We start from the raw sequence: 18,563 nt of genomic DNA, 5'->3' as shown, positions 1-18,563 counted from the left end.
GGAATGGACACACAAGACATGTCCATCATAGGCCAGTACAAGGTTGAACGCGCCACAACAGGATTGATATCTGACCTTAGCCACTTAATAAAATTCAATGATTTCCGCAAAATAACTATTTTTGGATACATAAAGAGTTGCTGTTCCTTGACAAACTGCGCACTGTAGCCTAGTACCAAAAGTTGTGACCTCTCTCTCTCTGATAGTTAGTTACGACTTTAAATCGTAGTTCTTGGTAAAATGTCTACAGCTAGTGAGGGAGTGCTCCACAGCAATTAGTGCAAAGAATGTAAAAAATGTGAAGAAAAGAAAAGTTCATAACCTGAAAATGTGCTTATGTTTTGTAACCGAAGTTATAGCTCGACCTCCACCAAGTGACCAGGTGACAGGAATTGCAAATGCCATTCAAAAACTCAAATAATCACTCAGACAATGGAAAATCCAGGATAGAATAATGATAGCATAATGAAAAGGATGGATTGTTACTCATCATACAGAGCAGATGTGGAATCACAGACAGACACAACAAAAAGAGTGTTACGTAAGTGATCTTCTGGCCAACAGGCCTTCTAATGTAAAAAACACACATTTATGCAAGCACACCTCTCACTCACTCACTCGCTCACTCACTCACTCACTCACACAAAAATCACTGCCTCTGGAAGATGGGGCTAAGCAGCAGATTGGGGTGGGGAGTGGGAGGGTGTATTGCATGCAGGAACGTGACTGGGACAGGGTAGGGCTGCTAGGTACAGTCAGAAGGTTTAAGGAGAGGTGGGGGGAGGGGGGGTGGGGAGGAGAGCAGAAAAGAAGCAAAGTAGAGGAGGGGAAAAAAGAGAGTGTGGTAGTATTGGTGGAATAGAAGGCTGTGTATTGCTACAGTTGGAACAGGGAAGGGGATAGGTAGGTGAAGAACAGGGACTAGAGAAGGTTGAGTCCAGGGGGGTTATTGGAACATAGGATATGTTACATGGAGAGTTTCCATCTGTGCAGTTCAGAAAAGCGGGTATTGGCAGGTAGGATCCGGATGGCACAGGCTGTGAAGCAGTCACTGAAGTGAAGCCCTTCAGCTTAATGGTTGTCAAGCAGACGTAGAACACAGTGTAGTGGTTGTAGCTCAGTTTGTAGATCACATGACTGCTTTCAGAGGGACTGGACTGGACTGGAGTAGGTGGTGGTGGGAGGATGTGTGGGAAAGGTCTTGCACCTAGGTCTGCTACAGGGATATGAGCCATGAGGCAAGGGGTTGGGTGCCTTGGGATCAAGGGTGGAGCAGGGATGAACAAGGATATTGCTTAAAAAGGTACAATAGTGTTCAGAAGAAGAAACTGTTTTAATGAGACATAGCTTACCGAAAACTACATTTCTGTAACATGCAGTCAGCAGTTAATTCAATAAGGGTGTTCAAGGTGAGGTTTGTTGCAAGCACCAGTCCACCACAGCGTAAATCTTCTTGCAGCAGAGCAGTCAGGTTAACTTTTGCATCGTGAAACACTTTTTCCCCAAAGCTAAAAAAACAAGGAAAGTTCCTTTCAGATCTTTGCTATTGCAAGATTTTGATTATTTTTATAAACATCCTTTACTTTCACTTATTGTGAAGCAGAAGGATTCTCATGGACATTAAGCACAAATTTAAATTCAAGAAAGTACATGGCATTACAAAGATCTGGAAAAACAAGTTCATTTATTCCTGTATTATCAACTGTTTATTTATTTATTCTATGACATAAATAAGAGTTTCTGAATTACAAGAATAGTTATACATATACAATGAAAACAGGCAATTATTGATAAAATTATTTAATTGGCCAGATAAAAAATCAACTCACCATGCAGCATCAGAACAAACACTTGAAAGACTGTTGTGATTGGCAAGCTTTCAGAGCCAGTGGCTCCTTCTTCAGGCAGAAGGGTTGAAGGGGAAGGAAGAAGGGTGAAGGAAAAGGACTAGAGAGGTCTAGGAAAAGGGGTAGATTTCGGGAAAGTCTCCCAGAACCGCAGGTCTGGGAGACTTACCGAACAGGATGAGAAGGAAAGACTGCATCGGATTTGATTTGAAAACCTGAGAGCCTAAAGGTGGAAGACATGGTAATATGCAAGACAGAGATTACTATCAAAACATCATGCATGAGTTAATAAGAGTGAAAAGCTAAGTGCATTGTACGCAACAGATGTGGTGGTGAAAAACAGATTGTGAAGACAATGGAAGATATAGAAAACTAAAACGGAGTGAAACAGAGAGTAGTTACAGTGAAGGAAAGCTGAGACAGAAGAAATTAATGTAAATTCAAACCAAGTGGGTGGTGAGAACCAAGGACATGTTGTAGTGCTAGCTCCCACCTGTAGAGTACTGTTTTACCACATGCGCCATCTGGATTCTTCCCCCAGACACCACCAGTCTCTCAGAACTCTGCAGGTGGCAACTAACACTACAACATGTCCTTGGTTGTCGCCACCCACCTGGCCTTAATTTATGTTGATTTCTTCCGTCTCAGCTTTTATTCACTGTAACTACTCTCTGCTTCATTCCATTTTAGTTTGCTACATCTTTCATTGCCTTTCCCATCTATTTTTCACCACTCCCCTCTCTTACATACAATGCACTTAGCTTTTCACTCTTATTAACTCATGCATGATGTTTTAGCAGTAATCTCTGTCTTGCATGTTACCCTGTCTTCCACCTTTAATCTCTCAGGTTTTCAAATCTCATCTGATGCAGTCCCCAACAATCAGTCTTTCCTTCTCATCCCGTACAGAGAGTTTCTCCTGATCTGCGGTTCTGGGTGACTTCCCTGAAATCTACCCCTTTTCCTAGACCTCTCCAGTCCTTTGCCTTCACCCTTCTTCCTTCCCCTTCAATCCTTCTACCTGAAGAAGGAGCCACTGGCACCGAAAGCTTGCCAATCACAACAGTCTTTTATGTGTGTGTTCTGCCACCACTTGGTGAGTAGATTTTTTATCTAGACATGTACAAAGATTACTAAATACTACATATCAACATTTCAACACAGCAATCCAGTATAATATAACATAAATGTCAATAGGTACAGGTGAATACTGAAGTCTTCTATACAGTTTATCTCACCACTCGTCACAATCAGGAAATATTTGAAAGAGGCCTTGAATGCACACGTGGGACATGTAGATACAACATGAGCAACTGTCTGTCATTCCACACCACAGTCACAAGATGATGATGACAATTTGCCCCACTTGTGGAGATTGTCTGCACATTTTCTAAGGCTTGTTCAGATGTGATTCAGTGTAGTCCAAATTGTCTGAAGCTAGTCAAACCCAGAGGGTTACTTCTCGATGCAGAGCAATTTCAGGCATTGTGGAGGATAGTTTAGTTGCCAACAGCATTTCCATTCATCGATGGAACTGAATTTATTTTCAGTAAGAATTCTGACTGTGATAAGAATGGGATGTCTTGATATTAATCTTTTTCACTCTACAGGGAATACATTGTTCAATATTGGAAGCTCAGGGTTATTTAGTATCTAATGGTATTGATGTAGTAGCATCTTCTTCTGTCTCATGTCAGGAGGGGGAATGTGCCTCGAGATAGGTAGCCAGATGTGGGAGCAGATCTTACTGACCCACCAACAATGTGGATGTATTCATATTCGCATTCACATATGCACCGTTAAACAAGACTGACAAACAGTACTCTCCTGTTGAGTACACCAATCTGAAAGCTGATACTCTAACAGTGTCTGCTGACAGTCCCCAGCTAGTGCCGCAGAGCTTATGGAGATTGTTGTTTGTGCTTTTGAGCTTGGCAGATGTTCACATCATATGCACCTTAAAAGAAAGTGATACCAAGGTATTTTGGATGCACGTTAAGATGAAGTTTCTCTCCTTTGAAACAGACATCAAGGGCTTTGTGTGCCAATCTATTGGACTGATGAAAACATGCAACTTCTGTTTTATCTGAGTTAGGTTGTAACCTCAATTTATGGTTGTATTGGCTTAAAATGCCTACAACATAAGATTTCTCCAGTTGTTTTGAAGGATTTGTGTTTGGTAGCTAATATAATTAATATCAAACAGATATTACTGTAGCTTTCAAACACTGCCAGTAGATGGAGAGAACTGGAGCTTTGCACTTTGAAACACAATTTCAAGGTAGAAGTGTTGACAGATACACAGTTATTGATTAAAAAGTGGAAGTTTATGGAGCGAGTCCGATATCATGAAAACAGCTGTGATGAGGTAGGAAAGGAAAAGAGGGAAAGCAGGTGAGGCAGCACAAGGACGGGGACAGGAAGGAGGACAAAAGAGGAGCAAGAAAGAGAATTTAATGAAATTAGGCCTCACTGAAAAAGAAAGGACTTGTCATACCTGAGTTAAGATCTCAATTTTTGAGGGTGTGTAGGGGAGGGGGGGGGGGGTGGAGGGGGGCGTAGCCAGGAACATGTAAGCATGCTCTTGCCACCCCACTCTACACCATTAATGATGTACTTCTGAGTGTTCAGTTTCACACAATACTTTGATGAATGATCCAGTTGGATCCAGTTGTCCTCTTCATGTACTCAGAGTTATGATTTTCTGTGTAATTAGATTACAAACAGCCGACCCGTTGCAAAGGATAAAGTACTCTTTACCTAGGTTTCGATAAGTATAAACCTATCTTCTTCAGAAGTAATCCTGAGGAAAATGAACATCGTGATTTATATGAAAGGTATACACATAAGTCAAGATTAGAGTTTAACATATATTAAGAGAATCTTGTGTTACAAAATATGAGAAGGATTTCTTGTACTTACAGTATTACATTAACATGGAGTGCTACGTCGCTGCCATTTTTACAAAGATCTCCATAGCTCCATTAGTCAGAATCAAATAAAGCCCTAAGAGTAGGGTTTGTCAAATAAATAAAATTAAGTACATGGAAGTTGGAGAGTGCATTAGCAACTGAGTAAAATCGGCCTGCGTGGTAGCACTGCGGCCAGGGCAGGTGGCACTCAGGTTGCGTACTATGTGCCGATTGGGGTACTGAAGTAACATGTAAAATATAAATATTGATTGCGTCATAAGATAGAGTGACAGTAAATAAAAGGAAAGCATTTAACATTCCCATTATGACAATGTAGGAACCTTAGAAACAATAACGTAGAAACATATTTCAAAAAGGTAGGTGGTGCATACGCCATGAGTTACATGCAGTGGCATATACAGCCCAAAATAAAATTATATTACCATATTAGTGAAGCACATAGAACGTATATAAGTCAAAACCTTAAGAATAAACAGTAATGGCATCCTAAGACATAAATCATAAAGCTGGTCCACAATCCAGCTAATACACATTCACTGGGATCCGAGGCTTTGGGATAAGCGAGAATTACATGAGGGCCAGTGTAGTGGCAGCCATACATCAAGAGTAAATCACATTGCATAAAAGGTAGTGAGCTTAGAGATATAAAAATACATTATAGCTTCCTGAGGAAATAGACAACTGAGGTTATCAACATTAATGTTATGAATTAAATAGTACGGGTTTAAAGCCTTCAAAAAATTGTCTACAGGCAAGGTTCAACTGATCGTTGAGTATATTACCATCTTTGAGCTCTAGATGTTTAAAAATAAATAACTCTTCCCACAGATCTAGTCTCCGTCCTTTAACTTGCCTGTGTAGGATAACCGTGTCTTCTAACTGTTTAGGCGTATGGCCGGCTATCAAGAGGTGTTCAGCAAAGGTAGAGTTGTGAACATTAGCTCCTTTTTTACCTAATAAATGTTCTTTATATCGTGTTTTAACAGCTCTGCCTGTTTGACCAATATAATATGAGGGGCAGTTATTACAGGTTAGTTTGTATACACCTGAATTAGAAAACCAATCGTTAGCAATTTCTACTGAATGTATAAGATTTCTTTTTAGACTGTTGTCTGTAGAAAAGGAGACGTTACAGTTATATTTTTTATTTAGGAGACGTTTAATCCTATACGATATGTTACCCAAGAAAGGGATGGAAATAAATTTTTTAGTTTCTGTGGTATCTGTGGGGAGGTTATTACTCAAAGTCGAACAATTTTGGGGAATTTTCTTATTAAGCAACTGATCGATCATATTCTGGTTGTATCCATTATTAACAGCAATCGTTTTGATGACATTCAATTCCTTTTGTTGATCCGCAGGTGATAAAGGCGTGGTTACCATTCGGTGAATGGCAGAATGAAAAAACGCCAGTTTGTGCGCTTTAGGATGAGTTGAGTCAGCAGGAATGACATTATCTGAATATGTTTCCTTGCGGAAGATATTGAAATGAAAGGTATTATCTTGTATAGAAATTGTTAAATCTAGAAAATTAAGCTCACGTTTATCATTTTGAAGTTCTTTTGTGAAGGAAATTTTTTCATGTAAACCATTGAAAGTGTTGAAGAGCTGCTCTAACTCATGGTCATTGCCATCAAAAGCAATGAAAATGTCGTCCACATAACGTGCATAATAGCGGATTTTTTGGTGTAATTCTGAACTAGAATTGAAAAATGCTGTTTCCAGGGCGTTAATGAAAACCTCTGCTAGAATACCGGCGAGGGGGCTGCCCATTGCCAGACCATCTGGCTGCATATACATTTTCCCATTAAATGTGAAATAATTGTATTTTAATATGACCTTAAGCAAACCAATAAGTTCAGCAATCTGAGTTTCACTTAGTTTTTTATGCTTAAAAAGATTTTCTTTTACAAGATCTATGGTTTCATCCACCGGGACATTTGTATAGAGGCTGACGATGTCGAAGGACACCAGTCTAGTGTCAGGTGTACATTTTACAGATTGAATATTGTTAATTAATTCCTTACTATTTTTTATAGAAAAGTTATTTTCGAATGTGAAAGCATCTTTAATTTTAAAATGGAGGCACCTAGCAAGAGAGTGATGTGGACTGCCTATACCATTCACTACAAGGTGGATCGGATGATCTTGTTTGTGCAGTTTAAACTGGCTTCTGAGCACAGGTGGTTTCGGGTTCATATTTATGAGCCCTTTCTTTTGAAACTTATTAAACAGGCTGATGGAATTAGTTAGAGTACACCGGATTTCATTTTGCAGTTCAGCAGTAGGATCTACGGTAACCTCAGTGATGTCGTTTTCCTCAAAACATAAAAAGCATAAAAAACTAAGTGAAACTCAGATTGCTGAACTTATTGGTTTGCTTAAGGTCGTATTAAAATACAATTATTTCACATTTAATGGGAAAATGTATATGCAGCCAGATGGTCTGGCAATGGGCAGCCCCCTCGCCGGTATTCTAGCAGAGGTTTTCATTAACGCCATGGAAACAGCATTTTTCAATTCTAGTTCAGAATTACACCAAAAAATCCGCTATTATGCACGTTATGTGGACATTTTCATTGCTTTTGATGGCAATGACCATGAGTTAGAGCAGCTCTTCAACACTTTCAATGGTTTACATGAAAAAATTTCCTTCACAAAAGAACTTCAAAATGATAAACGTGAGCTTAATTTTCTAGATTTAACAATTTCTATACAAGATAATACCTTTCATTTCAATATCTTCCGCAAGGAAACATATTCAGATAATGTCATTCCTGCTGACTCAACTCATCCTAAAGCGCACAAACTGGCGTTTTTTCATTCTGCCATTCACCGAATGGTAACCACGCCTTTATCACCTGCGGATCAACAAAAGGAATTGAATGTCATCAAAACGATTGCTGTTAATAATGGATACAACCAGAATATGATCGATCAATTGCTTAATAAGAAAATTCCCCAAAATTGTTCGACTTTGAGTAATAACCTCCCCACAGATACCACAGAAACTAAAAAATTTATTTCCATCCCTTTCTTGGGTAACATATCGTATAGGATTAAACGTCTCCTAAATAAAAAATATAACTGTAACGTCTCCTTTTCTACAGACAACAGTCTAAAAAGAAATCTTATACATTCAGTAGAAATTGCTAACGATTGGTTTTCTAATTCAGGTGTATACAAACTAACCTGTAATAACTGCCCCTCATATTATATTGGTCAAACAGGCAGAGCTGTTAAAACACGATATAAAGAACATTTATTAGGTAAAAAAGGAGCTAATGTTCACAACTCTACCTTTGCTGAACACTTCTTGATAGCCGGCCATACGCCTAAACAGTTAGAAGACACGGTTATCCTACACAGGCAAGTTAAAGGACGGAGACTAGATCTGTGGGAAGAGTTATTTATTTTTAAACATCTAGAGCTCAAAGACGGTAATATACTCAACGATCAGTTGAACCTTGCCTGTAGACAATTTTTTGAAGGCTTTAAACCTGTACTATTTAATTCATAACATTAATGTTGATAACCTCAGTTGTCTATTTCCTCAGGAAGCTATAATGTATTTTTATATCTCTAAGCTCACTACCTTTTATGCAATGTGATTTACTCTTGATGTATGGCTGCCACTACACTGGCCCTCATGTAATTCTCGCTTATCCCAAAGCCTCGGATCCCAGTGAATGTGTATTAACTGGATTGTGGACCAGCTTTATGATTTATGTCTTAGGATGCCATTACTGTTTATTCTTAAGGTTTTGACTTATATACGTTCTATGTGCTTCACTAATATGGTAATATAATTTTATTTTGGGCTGTATATGCCACTGCATGTAACTCATGGCGTATGCGCCACCTACCTTTTTGAAATATGTTTCTACGTTATTGTTTCTAAGGTTCCTACATTGTCATAATGGGAATGTTAAATGCTTTCCTTTTATTTACTGTCACTCTATCTTATGACGCAATCAATATTTATATTTTACATGTTACTTCAGTACCCCAATCGGCACATAGTACGCGACCTGAGCGCCACCTGCCCTGGCCGCAGTGCTACCACGCAGGCCGATTTTACTCAGTTGCTAATGCACTCTCCAACTTCCATGTACTTAATTTTATTTATTTGACAAACCCTACTCTTAGGGCTTTATTTGATTCTGACTAATGGAGCTATGGAGATCTTTGTAAAAATGGCAGCGACGTAGCACTCCATGTTAATGTAATACTGTAAGTACAAGAAATCCTTCTCGTATTTTGTAACACAAGATTCTCTTAATATATGTTAAACTCTAATCTTGACTTATGTGTATACCTTTCATATATATCACGATGTTCATTTCCCTTAGGATTACTTCTGAAGAAGATAGGTTTATACTTATCGAAACCTAGGTAAAGAGTACTTTATCCTTTGCAACGGGTCGGCTGTTTGTAATCTAATTACGTGGACCGTCGCTGTTATGCAGCTATGTTTAAAATAATTTTCTGTGTACTCGCAACCTGGACTCCAGCCAGACTGTGAACTATTGTTGGTCTCCCACCACTATTTATAGCTGACTGAAAGTTCAAATCCTGATGCCCTCTATGCCTTTAAATACTTTCTTGTTTTTCAGATGCCATGCTAACATCCCATGCCAGACACTTTCTCTCAGCATTTCCCTGCTTTGTTGGATCAGATGACTCATGAGGTCTTCATTGTGATGATATTCAAGGGAACATTTGGTGATGGCTGATATGCTTGGTTGTTTTAATCACATGGGTCACTGATGTTACTTGCATCTCTCCTTGAATGTTCTGATAATCTGCCCCCCATACACATTCAACTTTCAGAGACCTAGATCATCTTTCAATTATGAAAGCAACTTTTCATCTTTGTTGACAGAAGTGAAATACAGAAGGTTCCATATATCTGTAGGTTGCTACTGAACTTTCCTTGTGTAGGGCTTCTTTTTTCTGTTTCAGTCTCAACCTCTTTCTTGATTTTTGGCTGCAATGCCCACTCAGCTGAGTACCCATTCTTCTATATGTAGATGTACCAATTCTTTGGTGAAGCTCTCATTATCTAAGGTTGTGTGAAATCTAAGGACCAGAGTCTTTAGAAACAAATTTCTTTGTGACAAAAGGTGATGGCTCAAGGCATGGAGACTGGGGTCACTGTGCATACATTTTTTACACACACTGGGAGTCAATGATCTGTATGTCCCTCTCATGACTAATAAATTTGAGAAAGATAGTTGGTCTTCTTTTGCAAGTTCCATCATGAATTTCATATTACAATACACAGAATTTCAGCAACTCTTGAAATTTTTTGGTTCCATGTGGCTTGACGCAAACATGTCATCCACATACCAATAGAAACATGTTTTTTGAATTTGGCAGATTCTAGGACCTTCACTTGAAAGTGTTGCAAGGTGTTGCAAACCTGACTCACTAAAGTCATCATCTTCCTCTCAGTATTATTCATAGGATCAACTTCTGTCTTCAAACAAAATCATTCAACAAATTGAAAATCTTCTTATTGTTATTCTGGTCATATGTAAAGATAGTTAGTGGTACCTTACAAAGGAGAATTCAAGAGCATTGCCCCAACTTAGTTCTCCTACCACTGAAAAGTGAGTAAAATAGATATCAGTTGCAGTGGCGTTGACAAACACCTGAAATTTTTAAAACTGAAAGAAGATCCAGGGACCGATAGAATTCCTATCATATTCTACACCCAGTTCACAGCTGAGTTATCCCCTCTGTTAACTATAATCTACAGTAGATTCCTTGAACAAAAACTGTACCCAGTAGTTGGAGGAATGAAACAGGTCATACCTGCTTACGAGAAGGATACCAGATGTGACTTACAAAACTATGATCCAATATCTTTGACACTCATTTGATGCAGAATCTTAGAACATATTCTGAGCTAAAATGTAATGAGGTATCTCAAACGGATCCACTTCCTTCATGCCAATGAGCATGGATTTCAAAAACATAACAAGATCATGTGAAACCTAACTTCCTCACACAACATGCTTAAAGCCATGGAACAAGGCAGTCTGATAGATGCAGTATTTCTTGATTTCTGAAAAGCATTTGACTCAGTACCACACCTCTGCTTATTACCAAAAGTATGCTCATATGGGGTATCAGGCAAAATAAATGATTGGATAGATTTCTTGGTAGGGAGGACACAGCATGTTATCTTGGATGGAGAATCAATGACAGATGTAGAAGTAACTTTGGGTGTACCGCAGGGAAGTGCGTTGGGTTCCTTGCTGTTCATGTTGTATATTAATGCTTTTAATAACAAAATTAATGGTAAACCCAGACTTCTTGCAGATGATTCAGTTATCTGCAATGAAGTACAATCTGAATCAATCTGTACAGATATTCAGTCAAATCTTGATAGGATTTCAAAGTGGTGCAATGATTGGCAGCTTGCTTTAAATGCTCAGAAATGTAAAATTGTGTAATTCACAGAACCCAAGGTATGGTAGCCTACTATAATATTTGTGAGTCATAGTTGGAAACTCATATAAATAATTGGATGTAACACTTAGTATGGACATGAAGTGGAATAATCACATAGGCTCAGTTGTGTGTAAAGCAGGTAGCAAACTTCAGAATGCAATCAGTCAACAAAAGAGATTGCTTACAAATCACTCATGCGACCCATCCTAGAATATTGCTCAAGGTTTATGGACCCATACCAAATGGGACTAGCAGAGAAGGGTAGCATGTATGGTCACAGGTCTGTTTGACCCACAGGAGAATGTCACTGAGATGTTGGAAGAACTGAGCTGGCAGACTCTCAAAGATAGACAGAAATTATCCTGAGGAAGTCTACTGACAAAAGTTTCAAAAAGCAGCTTTAAAAGATGACTACAAATATACTACAATCCCATATATATCCCTCCATAGAAATCGTGAGGATAAGATTAGATTAATTACACCACTCACATATGCATTTAAACAAATCACTTTTCCTCAGTTTCTTTATGCAAATGGAATGGGGAAAAGCCCTAATAACTGTTACAATGGGATGTACCCTCTGCCATGCACATTACAGTGGTTCATAGAGTACAGATGTAGATTGCAGTCCACACATAACATTAGGCCCATAGCGTTCCTCTTGTCAGCTGGCAAAATTACAGTTTCTTTGTTTTCAACATAGATTTCTCAGTGGTACCTGAAGAACACATGAACGTAAGCATCATGTCTGATCACTTGCATCCCTTTATGTCCATTGTGCACTCAGACAGATTTGGGCAATTCCAGCAGGACAATGCAACACCCCAAATGTCCAGAATTGCTATAGAGTGGCTCCAGGAAGACTCTTCTGAATTTAAACACTTCCACTGGCAGCCAAACTCCCCAGATATGAACATAGGCACCTGGGATGCCTTGAAATGTACTGTTAAGAAGAGATCTCTACCCCCTTGCACTCTTATGGATTTATGGACAGCCCTGCAGGATTCGTGGTGTCAATTCCGTCCAGCACTGCTTCAGACATTAGTCGAGTCCATTCCACATCATGTTGCAGCACTTCTGTGTGCTTGCAGGGGCCCTACACGATATTAGGCAGGTGTACCAGTTTCTTTCATTCTTCAGTGTAATATTGCTCTCAAGTACATCTCCCTTGTACAGACCCTCTCATGTACTACTTCCACCTTCAGCTTTCCCTTCTTTGCTTAGGATGGTTTTCCATCTGAGCTCTTCTCTTTTCTCCAAAGGTCTCTATAATTTTCCTATAAGCAGTACCCATCTTTTCCCTAGTGATATATGCTTCTAAATCCTAAAATTTATCCTCTGGCCACTCCTGCTTAGCCACTCTCCATTTTCTGTCAATCTCACTTTTTACACGTTTGTTTTCCCTTTCTCCTGCTTCATTTACTGCATTTTTATATTTCCTCTTTTCATCAATTAAATCCAATATCTCTTGTGCTACCCAAGGATTTCTACCAGCTGTCGCCTTTTTACTTACTTGATCCTTTGCTGCTTTCACTATTTCATCTCTCAAAGCTACCCATATTTCTAATGTATTCCTTCTCACTGTTCTGGTCAATAATTCCCTAATGCTCTCTGAAATTCTCGACAATGTTTGGTTCTTTCAGATTATCCAGGTCCCATCTCCTTAAATTCCTACCATTTTGCAATTTTTTCAGTTTTAATCTACAGTTCACAACCAATAAATTGTGGTCAGAGTCCACACCTGCCACTGGAAGTGTCTTACAATTTAATACAAAACCTTCTTTCATGATTCTTAAACCAAGTCTTAGCAATAATTAAATTGTGTTCTGTGCAAAATTCTACCTGGGGCTTCCTCTTTCATTCCTTTCCTTCAGTCCATATTGGCCTACTATTTCTCCTTCTTCTCCACTTCCTGCTGTCGAATTCCAGTCCCCAGTGACTATTACATTTTTGTCTCCTTTAACTATCTAAATAATTTCTTTTATCTCATCATACATTTCTTCAAACTCTTTGTCATCGGCGGAACTAGTTGGCATATAAACTTGTACTACTGTGGTGGGTGTGGGCTTTGTGCCTATCTTGGGTAAAACAATGTGTTCACTGTGCTATTCACAGTAGCTTATCCATGTTCCTATTTTTTTTTATTCATTATTGAACCTGCTCCTGCATTACCATTGTTTGACTTTGTATTTATAACCCTGTATTCACCTGACCAGAAGTCTTGTTCCTCCGGCCACCGAACTTCGCTAATTCCCACTATATCTACCTTTAACCTATCCATTTCCCTCTTTAAATTTTCTAACCTACCTTCCTGACTAAGGGATCTGACATTCCTCGCTCTGATCCATAGAATGCCAGTTTTGTTTCTCCTTATAACAACTTCCCCCTGAGTAGTCCCTGCCCGGAGATCAGACTGGGGGACTATTTTACCTTTGGAATATTTTACCCAAGACACTGCCATCATCATTTAGCCATACAGTAAAGCTGCATGTCCTCGGGAAAAATTGTGGCTGTAGTTTCCCCTTGCTTTCAGCCTTTCACAGTACCAGCACATTTCTCTGGCCTCTCAACAGATATCTCTCCATTGTGGTTGCACCTAAGGTGTGGCTATCTGTATCGCTGAGGCACGCAAGCCTCCCCATCAACGGCAAGGTCCACAGTTCATAGGGCAATGCCCTATTGAGACTGGTATGGTACTTCAATTTTGCAGAGAACCACACCTGTATATAGGCTGTTATTACACTGGGGTTGCCTCTTCCACAGGCATTTTAGAGCTACTGCCAGGTCTCTCTCCTCCCCCATCTCCCTCCCCAACCACAGGGAGGAATCTGTGCACTCCTTCTATTTGCTTCTGGCATGTATAGCATGTTAAAAAAAAGGAGTAAAATACTATGTTGGAAGAAACATGTTAACTTAACACACTGTGTCTGGAAGTAATAAGCCACTGTGTGCATCGAGCAGCTTCATGAGAACTAAACCCATTTGAGTATAGTCCTATATGTACTTTATAGGTACATCTTGAAGATGGTATCATATTACTGTAGTTATAATAAGAGAAAAAAGCATAGGCAGGCCCCAGATCTAGGTGATAACTCAAACAATTCTTGAATGCTGTGCCTTATCTGGATAATATAATGACAAACATGATCCATCTTTCCTACAGTACATCTGTTCTAAAACTAGCCATCTCTGATCACCACGCAGTACAGCTTCAATTAGAGGCAAATGACATGCCCTTTGTCACTGAAAAGAAAATATATGTAAGCAAAATAAATGTGTATAATGATGACACCAATAGACTGAACTGCAAGTTAGCTCACATACCACAGGTTGAGAATGATAGCTTTCCCTGTGATAGCTTTGCTGCTGACTTCTACTATTGTTTTGATGCCACATGTCCAGTTGTAGCTACAAAAGTTGAACAAACTAAAAATATAAACAAAAGTATCTGGATAAATAATGACGTCACTGAAGCAAGGGAAAAATTAAAATTATTCCATAGTGCATTGTTGAATAATACACAAAATCTCAAGCTGAAGGAGGCCTTCAAAACTTATCAAGAATACTATAATGATTTATTAATACAGACCATGAGCAACTACATTGTAAAAAACCTTCAGGCGTCACACAATGTTACTACTGGTGTCTGGGGAGTGAAAAACAGTTTTAGAAGAGGCAGAGACAAATGCTGTATGGACTTTATTATTGATCACAATGGGATGGTAGTAAAAGATCAACTTGAAATTGCTAACATATTGAATGAATATTTTTCTTCAGTAGTGGAAGCTATCAGTGACAAACATGTTTCTGTACCTCTGACTGTAGCAGTAAATAATATAATAGAATCAGGCACCTTCTCAGACACACTAAAAATAGCTCAGGTAACACCAATCTTAAGAAAGGAGACAAACTCACAATTCAAAACTACAGACTCATCTCAATACATCCAGTCTTTTCCAAAACAGTTGAAGAAGTCATATACAGCAGAATTATAAACTTTCTCCAGATGAACAACCTAATGTTTGAAAATCAAAATGGTTTCTTAAAATGCAAATCAACAAGCACAGCAGCTGCTTAGTTAATTGAAGAGATAATAACTGGCATCGAGAACATGCAACATATTGCTGGTATATACCATGACCTTGAGAAAGCTTTTAATTGTGTGAATGCCACAATCCTATTAGAGAAGCTATGGAACATTGGCATCAGAGGCACTACTCATGATGTAATAAAACCTTACATGAGTAACTGAAAACAGTTTGTACTGTTTAAAACCAAAAGTGGTGTTCACAAATCCAAAATCACTAATATAAAACATGGAGTGCCCCAGGGCTCAGTACTGGGTCCTCTTCTGCTTTTGATTTATATACATGACATAATATACTACACTCAGAGTTTCAAAATAGTTCTTTATGCAGATGATACATCCACTATGTGTAAAAAAGGGATCATTTAATGAGCTAGAGACCCACTGTAATAATGTGACATACAAAATTGTTCAATACTGTAATGAGAGACACTTAAATGTAAGCAATAATACAATGTGCCTCGTGGAGTTTACCAACAGTAGTCTTAATGATGAAATTAAATTATACACTGGCAATGAATTAATAAAAACAGTGTTGAAACTCCCTGGCAGATTAAAACTGTGTGCTGGGCCGAGACTCGAACTCGGGACCTTTGCCTTTTGCGGGCAAGTGCTCTACCAACTGAGCTACCCAAGCACGGCTCACACCCCGTCCTCACAGCTTTACTTCTGCCAGTACCTCGTCTCCTACCATCCAAACTTTACAGAAGCTCTCCTGCGAACCTTGCAGAACTAGCACTCCTGAAAGAAAGGATATTGCTTGGGTAGCTCAGTTGGTAGAGCACTTGCCTGCGAAAGGCAAAGGTCCCGAGTTTGTGTCTCGGTCTGGCACACAGTTTTAATCTGCCAGGGAGTTTCATATCAGCGCACACTCCGCTGCAGAGTGAAAATCTCATTCTAAAAACAGGGTTTAGTGTAAAATTCCTTTGTTTAGCAATTCAAAGCAATCTAAAATGGGACACACATGTTGACACTCTAGCATTTAAGTTGTCTAAGAATATATTTGCAATTAATATAATTAGCAAGTTTTGCAAAGACACTGTTGTCTTAAAGATTGCATACCATGCTCTATTCTCCTCTCACCTGAACTGTGAAATAGTAATATGGGGAGCAAATCTAAATATGCTATTGCCACTTCAAAAAAGGTTTATAAGAATTATCTTTAGAGCACGATATAAGGAATCATGCTATGGCTTGTTTCCAAAAACTTGTGTACTAAGTGAAGCCATGTTGTTGTTGTTGTTGTGGTCTTCAGTCCTGAGACTGGTTTGATGCAGCTCTCCATGCTACTCTATCTTGTGCAAGCTTCTTCATCTACCAGTACCTACTGCAGCCTACATCCTTCTGAATCTGTTTAGTGTATTCATCTCTTGGTTTCCCTCTACGATTTTTACCCTCCACGCTGCCCTCCAGTACTAAATTGGTGCTCCCTCAATGTCTCAGAACATGTCCTACCAACCGATCCCTTCTTCTAGTCAAGTTGTGCCACAAGTTCCTCTTCTCCCCAATTCTATTCAATACCTCCTCATTAGTTACGTGATCAACCCATCTAATCTTCAGCATTCTTCTGTAGCACCACATTTCGAAAGCTTCTATTCTCTTCTTGTCCAAACTATTTATCGTCCACGTTTCACTTCCATACATGGCTACACTCCATGCAAATACTTTCAGAAACGACTTCCTGACATTTAAATCTATACTCGATGTTAACAAATTTTTCTTCTTCAGAAACACTTTCCTTGCCATTGCCAGTCTACATTTTATATCCTCTCTACTTCGACCATCATCAGTTATTTTGCTCCCCAAATAGCAAAACTCCTTTACTACTTTAAGTGTCTCATTTCCTAATCTAATTCCCTCAGCATCACCCGACTTAATTTGACTACATTCCATTATCCTCGTTTTGCTTTTGTTGATGTTCATCTTATACCCTCCTTTCAAGACACTATCCATTCCATTCAACTGCTCTTCCAAGTCCTTTGCTGGCACTGACAGAATTACAATGTCATCGGCGAAACTCAAAGTTTTTATTTCTTCTCCATGGATTTTAATACCTACTCCTAACTTTTCTTTTGTTTCCTTTACTGCTTGCTCAATATACAGATTGAATAACATCGGGGATAGGCTAAAACCCTGTCTCACTCCCTTCCCAACCACTGCTTCCCTTTCATACCCCTCGACTCTTATAACTGCCATCTGGTTTCTGTACAAATTGTAAATAGCCTTTCGCTCCCTGTATTTTATCACTGCCACCTTCAGAATTTGAAAGAGAGTATTCCAATCAACATTGTCAAAAGCTTTCTCTAAGTCCACAAATGCTATAAACGTAGGTTTCCCTTTCCTTAATCTTTCTTCTAATGTAAGTCGTAGGGTCAGTATTGCCTCACGTGTTCCAACATTTCTACAGAATCCAAACTGATCTTTTCTGAGGTCAGCTTCTATAAGTTTTTCCATTCGTCTGTAAAGAACTTGTGTTAGTATTTTGCAACTGTGACTTATTAAACTGATAGTTCAGTAATTTTCACATCTGTCAACACCTGCTTTCTTTGGGATTGGAATTATTATATTCTTGTTGAAGTCTGAGGGTATTTCACCTGTTTCATACATCTTGCTCACCAGATGGTAGAGTTTTGTCAGGACTGGCTCTCCCAAGGCTGTCAGTAGCTCTAATGGAATGCTGTCTACTCCGGGGGCCTTGTTTCGACACAGGTCTTTCAGTGCTCTGTCAAACTCTTCACGCAGTATCATATCTCCCATTTCATCTTCATCTACATCCTCTTCCATTTCCATAATATTGTCCTCAAGTACACTGCCCTTGTATAGACCCTCTATATACTCCTTCCACCTTTCTGCTTTCCCTCCTTTGCTTAGAACTGGGTTTCCATCAAAGCTCTTGATATTCATGCAAGTGGTTCTCCTTTCTCCAAAGGTCTCTTTAATTTTCCTGTAGGCAGTATCTATCTTACCCCTAGTGAGATAAGCCTCTACATCCTTACATTTGTCCTCTAGCCATCCCTGCTTAGCCAGTTTGCACTTCCTGTCAATCTCATTTTTGAGACGTTTGTATTCCTTTTTGCCTGCTTCATTTACTGCATTTTTATATTTTCTCCTTTCATCAATTAAATTCAATATATCTTCTGTCATCCAAGGACTTCTACTAGCCCTCATCTTTTTACCTGAATGATCCTCTGCCGTCTTCACTACTTCATCTCTCAAAGCTACCCATTCTTCTTC

At 39.0% G+C, this 18,563-nt stretch overlaps 1 protein-coding gene and 1 non-coding gene across 2 annotated transcripts in view; both read right to left on the bottom strand.

Annotated features, from left to right (window-relative positions):
• LOC124778248 overlaps positions 1-18,563 on the bottom strand; it is a 123,696-nt gene that overhangs the window by 50,879 nt on the left and 54,254 nt on the right. The window contains exon 6 of the mRNA XM_047253630.1: positions 1,353-1,508. Coding sequence (XP_047109586.1) covers positions 1,353-1,508 — 156 coding nt within the window. The remainder of the gene's footprint in view (positions 1-1,352; positions 1,509-18,563) is intronic.
• Positions 15,893-15,967, bottom strand: Trnal-caa. Its single transcript has one exon. It is a non-coding gene; the product is annotated as a tRNA-Leu (tRNA).

The sequence above is a fragment of the Schistocerca piceifrons genome, chromosome 1, assembly GCF_021461385.2.
Source record: "Schistocerca piceifrons isolate TAMUIC-IGC-003096 chromosome 1, iqSchPice1.1, whole genome shotgun sequence".
NCBI lineage: Eukaryota > Metazoa > Arthropoda > Insecta > Orthoptera > Acrididae > Schistocerca > Schistocerca piceifrons.
Note: the sequence above shows the minus strand (reverse complement) of the source record. Positions and strands in the feature narration are given on the sequence as shown.